The sequence below is a fragment of the Condylura cristata genome, unplaced genomic scaffold (assembly GCF_000260355.1).
Source record: "Condylura cristata isolate star-nosed mole 26May11 unplaced genomic scaffold, ConCri1.0 scaffold00002, whole genome shotgun sequence".
NCBI lineage: Eukaryota > Metazoa > Chordata > Mammalia > Eulipotyphla > Talpidae > Condylura > Condylura cristata.
In genome coordinates this window covers 1,043,429-1,049,027 of record NW_004567103.1, presented here as the reverse complement: position 1 = coordinate 1,049,027, position 5,599 = coordinate 1,043,429, and the positions used below count along the sequence as shown (strand labels likewise).

The following is a 5,599-nucleotide window of genomic DNA, read 5'->3' as shown; positions in this document are numbered from 1 at the left end:
CGGCGGGGCCACGCCAGCCCAGGGACTTGGGGCCGCAGCCCCGGAGGAAATGCTCCCCTGACCTTGCCCGGGAGCCTCAGGGCAGGGCAGGACGCGGCTTCGGTCTCTCACTTCCGAACTGTTCAAATAGGCAATCCATTTTTATGATATAATTTATAATTGATGCAGGGTGTCTTCATACATATGGTGTTGCTTTTGTGTGGGGGCTCAGGTACTTTATTACTCTGATGGTGCGATTTGCATGCATGTGGGTTACCAGGCTCATCTTTCTCCTGTTTACACCATAAGGACCCGAAATGAAGATTAATTCCACCTCCCTTCTCTCGGGCTGCTCCCCCACACCCCCGAACCCCGCTACTCCACAGGCCAGGACACTGGCTGTCGCAGTAGACACACCAGAGGGGCCAAGTAGGCCGCCTGTCTGCGCCTTCAAAGAGGCTGGGTCTCTGGAGGGAGAGAGGGGGGTGCCTGTGGGAGCTCCTGCCCAGGGAGTTTATGGGGAGCACAGCCAGGCCACCCCTGTCTTGCCAGCCAGGTTCCCAGCAGGCTGAGAGGCCCACACTGAGCTGCTGATGGCCCCACTAGAGCCCGCCTGCCCATCGGGGGAGGCGCCGGCTGGGACCAGGTCTGGTCCCCCCCAGAGCACCCTTCCCGAGCTTCTCTTCCAGGGTCCCCTACCAAAGGGGACGGGGTGGTCCCACTTGGGGCCGGCCCTGAGGCGGAGGGGGCAGTCCCAGAGGCCCAACGCAGCTGAAATGATTAACCCAATTAAGCGCCAACAAACAGACCCGGACGGAGCAGTGCTGAGCGGAGAGAAGGGGCTTTTTGGAGGGAAGGAAGGTGCCCGCAGCAGACACAGCAAGTGGGGGCCTGGGCTGGCGGGCAAGGTGGGGTCGGAGGCCAGGCAGAGGGGGTCTCCAGGGAGCCTGAAGCCCCCCCCAATTAACTGAAAGGGCTGGGGGGGAGCCCCAGGGCTGAAGCCCTGGAGGTTACCCTGTACTGGAAAGCCCAGACTGGACGATGCGGGTGAGAACTGGGGTGGGGAAGGCCTAAGTGCCGGGTGGGGTCCCCCGGAGGAGACACCTACCTCTGCTGCAGAGCTGGGGGAGGGTGAGCCCTCCTGCAGCACCGGCCTTCGCCTTTCAAAGTACCCCCAGCTCCAAAGGTGGGGGAGGGGCGCTTGGCTGGGGCAGGGGTCAGCTGGTGGGTGCCGGCTCCTGCACGCTCCTGGGACCCAGCCAGGGTTGCTGGCTGAGGGGTACTGGCAGCCCTGAGGGCCCAAGCTCGCATGGCAAGGGGTGGGGGCACAAGGCCTGGACGCTCCCAAGCGTAATCACTTGATCTGCAGATGTAAGTGGAATTTATTGTAACAACAAATATAGTGATGTCAAAACCCAACCTTGGATTAAAGCCGGCAGCCAAAGGGGAAGTGTATTAATTTCCAACAGCATCTCAGGCCAGAGCCTATTAGAACAAGCTACTCTTCAGCCCCCATCAGAATTAATCATTGGGAGTTAATTTGAAGCTCAGACAAGTTGCTGTTAATTTAGTGCAGGGAGGACGGGATGGAATAAAAAGCTGAGGTGCTGGCCGAGCCTCGTGGGTCTCATTAATCAGCCAGCTGAGACGGCCTGGCTTGATTACAATTTGCAAAAAAATTCATTAGGGCCCGGGCGATTGACAATTTTTCTCCCTGCCTGTGATGTGACTCATTAGGCAGCCAAATGGAAGCCATGATGACGGCCATGATGACAGCGGCCATCAAGCTCCTCTTGTTTATCTGCCTCCCTTGGCCTGTCTCTGGGGCTTGGCCTCCGCGGGGCTTGCTGGGGCGCCCCGGAGGTCAGGGGTGGGGGAGGAGGGGGACAAGTCCAGAGAGGGCTGGAGGGCCAGCTGAGCTATCGGGACCTGGAGAACCGCAGGGTCCTCAGCCCTCTGCTTCCAAAGGAGGCGGCTTGGTCAGCTGCGGAGGTCCCGGGAGCAGGGCTGGGGTGGGGGCTCCCAGAAGGCGCCCCCATGCCTAGTAAATGTCAGGTCCCCGTGGTGCGTGTGTAGCCAAGCCATCTGGGCCCTGTGCCCCTCCCTCCCTGCCAATAGGCTGGAGCAGGTGGGGAGGGGAGGGGGCGGGAGGGGGGCTGGGGTCACCCCAAGATCTTAGCGGAATGCCCAGCTCCCAATACCCAAGTTTCTCCCCCAGACTGGGGTGCCAGATGGGGGCGTCCCCGCCCTGCAAGCAGCGGCCATCCCATCCTCTGTCCTCTGCCCCTGCTGTCCACAGGGATGTTCCAGCCACCCGCAGCCCAGGGAGGGCAGGACACACATCCGGTGTGGGGGCTGCCGGGCCCAGGTGTGTGCAGAGGGGCTGGGGGTGGGTGCATCTCCACTGGCCGGTCTGGATGGCCTCGGGGCAGCAGAGGGCCAGTGAGATGCGCCCCAGAGCAGAGGCCGCTGGCTGGAGACCCTGCAGTACTCTCGGGCAGCCGCCACGCAGGATGGCTCTGACGGCATCCCAGATGGAACGGCGGCACTGGCCGGGCCCTGGGTGGGGGCAGCGGCGTTCCGGCACCCCGCAGAGCAGGCTGAGGGCCTCTGAGGACTGGCCACTTCCTTTGCTCTTGCTCAAAAATCAAGCCTGGGCCATTGGGAGGTCACTGGAGACCTTTGCAACAGGCAGAAACGTGACTCGCGCTCACCTCGCGCCCGGGGCTCAGCGGGCCCGGCTGCAAGTGGACCTGGCTGCAAGCGGACCGGGAGGCACAGGGTCGGACCCCAAGGATTGCATCAGCATCAGCATGGACCCGGCGACCGTCTTCCCTCCCAGGGCAGAGGATCGCGGCGGCTTCACTCTCAGCTCCCGGCCTCCCACCAGACAGAGCTCTGGTGAAGCCAGTTTCTTTTAGCCCTTGGGCTGTTGGTTTGGGGGCCCGCAGGGCTCACGGCTCACATCGCCCCTGCAAGCCCCCTCCATGATTCGGGTCACCCCTGGCCTGGTAATGGGGGGGGCGGGCGTGGCTGGCCACTGGCAGTCAGCAGGTGCTTCTGGAGCGACAGCAGCTGGCAGAATGAACCCGACTCCGGGCATGGTACAGACGCGTGGGTTTGGCGCCTCATGGGCGCCCGGCGAGGCAGGAGCTGTGCAGCACTTAGGCGGAGAGGCCCCCGCCAGCTGCGCCCTCTCCAGCTCCCCCTCTGTTCGGCAGAGGCTTGGGCAGCAGGCGCCCAGGGGTGGTGCAGTGGTGGGGTCCCGCCCCTCGGATGCTGCGGGAGAGGGAGGGGGCCCTGGCCGGTCCAGCGGCTTGCTCGAAATGCGGAGGGAAGCCCGGCTGGTGGCCGATTCCTGCTCCGGTGGGAGATAACCCCGGCTGGAGGCCCGGCCTGGGCTAGTGCTGCCTCAGCAGGTCAGACGTGTTTGGCTCCTCTGGGACGCGATGGAGCGGAGCCTGGGAAGCTGCGAGGCCGGCCGCCACTAACGCTTCTCCCTGGGGCGGCCCCTAGGCCTCCGCCTGAGTGTGCCTGCCTGGCGGGCATCAATTAGGCTTTTCGCAAAGGGGGAGGTGAAAGTTGGGGTCCTTAAATTCAAACCCAGTTGAAGCTGTACTCTCCACCCTAAACCTGTCCTGTCCGCAAGGTGCGGTGCAGGTCAGGCCCCGTGAGCCGGAGGACCCCGCCAGGGCCCCGGGCAGGCGCTGCCCCTCGCTGTGGGTGGACACACAGGAGACCCAGGGGTTGGTCTGGTTTTTCTCCCTCTCTCTCCTTTTTATTATTCACAAGACTGAGATTGTTTAAATGTCATAACTTATAAGAAAATAAGCGACAGTGAAATAAATTAACGACTGAGGCGTGCCCCAGAGTGGCTCAGGTGGGCAGGCAAGCCCAGAAAAGCAAGCCAGGCAAGCCCAAAACAAAGCAATTTCCAGGCTGCTAAAAACACTGCTTTTCAGTCAACTGAAAAAAACAAAAAAGAGCCAGGGAAAAAAAAACAAAACAAAACTATGTGCAAAGCCCAGAGTTTGTTCTGGCGATGGTGGTTACCTTTGGGAACGTGTGGGAGGGCCTGGCTAGCTGGCAGGTGACGACGGACGTTTGTTTCCTTCTGGAATGTGAGTGGAGAACGCGACTGGGTGGTTGGGTCCTGTAACTTTCAGTCCTGCCGCCGGGATCCAGTGTATAGAGCTATCTATGTACAAAGCAGGCGGCACAATAAACATCTAGCGGACTCCGGCGGCCCCTTGCACGCAGTCTTTCAGCCTGTTCCTGAACACTCTCAATTGTCTGGGGATGTCCAGAGTTGGGGGTGACTTTGAGTTTTGCTTCAAACCTGCCGGGGTCCAGGTGGGTGCCCGCCGGCTGAGGCTTCTCCGCGGGGGGGTGCGCCCGGCCGCCCCTCAGGGCCGGGCCTGCTCCAGCTGCTGGTGCTGACTTCTAATAGCGAACCTGCTGACGTGGACGGGGATGGGGACGACGATCTTGGGATTCCGGGAGGGCTCCCCGGTCTTGGAGTTGGCGTTGCCGGCCTTCACCCGTTTCCACTTGGCGCGGCGGTTCTGGAACCAGATCTTGACCTGCACCTCGCTGAGCTTGAGGGCGTGCGCGATCTGCGAGCGCTCGGTCAGGCTCAGGTACTTCTTGCAGTGGAACTCCTTCTCCAGCTCCAGCAGCTGCTCGCTGGTGAAGGCCGTCCGCCGCCGCCGGTTCTTGCCCGTGGTCGAGGTGCCGCCGGCCGCGCCGCCGCTCGGGGCGGCCTCCTCCAGCCCGTGGCCGGCGTCTTCCTCCTTGTGAGCCGCCTGGCCCGTCAGATTGTCATCCGAGCTGTAGTCCAGATCGCTCTCCAGCGAGAAGCTCTCCTCCTTGCCCTTCGGGTCGTCCTCCACCTTCGACTCGTCTTTCCCGGGTCCTCTGACAGCCCCGACTGAAAGCCAAACCAAATGGCGTTTTATTACGTTGGCACTCTGGCTTCCTCCCTCCCACCGCCGCCGGGGCAGGTCCCCCCTGGCGGATTGTCTTTCTGTGACATTAACACATTGTGATGCCTGGCCTCTGAGGGGGGAGAGGAGGGGGCGTGAGAAAGCTCAAAGGAGAGGAGAGGACAGCGCAGGCGAGGGCCCTTTGCCCGGAACCATCACTCAAAAGACGCCATGTCTCCCCTGGTCCCCCAGCCCCAGCGTCCGTCAGGCAGGAGCCACTGGAGACTCGGCCCCAGAGAATTGTCCTCTTTGTCCGGGTGGGGGCTGGGTGAGGGCCCAGAGGGGATTCGGAGAGCCCCCCAGCACCCACCCCCAGTGGAAATTCAGTGACCCTCACGCTAGATTTCCCTCCCAGGGGGCAGGGGGGGCACAGGGAGAGGTCGCTCCCAGCTATGGCTTGTTGGCCAAAGGAAGTTTCTTAGCCTTAGGAGAAGTTCCCAAAACACACGCGCGCACACGGGCACAGTCCCAGGAGCTCCACCCCCAGGCAAGCAGCAAGGCCAGCAGGGGCAGCGGTCAGTGTCTGGCCGCCCCTGGGCACCCGCGGGAATGAGAGGCAGGGCCCATCCACCTCTCCCCGAGCTGAGCCCCCGCGCGGGGGCGGGCGCCTAGGCCAAACTCCCCCGACAGACGTG

General features: G+C 62.5%; 1 protein-coding gene across 2 annotated transcripts in view; it reads right to left on the bottom strand.

Moving 5' to 3' along the window:
- Positions 1 to 4,233: 4,233 nt before the first annotated feature.
- The window catches only part of GBX2 (gastrulation brain homeobox 2), a 2,267-nt gene continuing 901 nt past the window's right edge, over positions 4,234 to 5,599 (bottom strand). The window contains exon 2 of one of the 2 annotated variants that reach the window (XM_004674180.2): positions 4,234 to 4,909. In XM_004674180.2, the coding sequence (XP_004674237.1) occupies positions 4,386 to 4,909 (524 nt within the window). In that variant the 3' untranslated portion in view covers positions 4,234 to 4,385. The remainder of the gene's footprint in view (positions 4,910 to 5,599) is intronic. The other variant, XM_012726326.1, reaches the window with a different exon arrangement.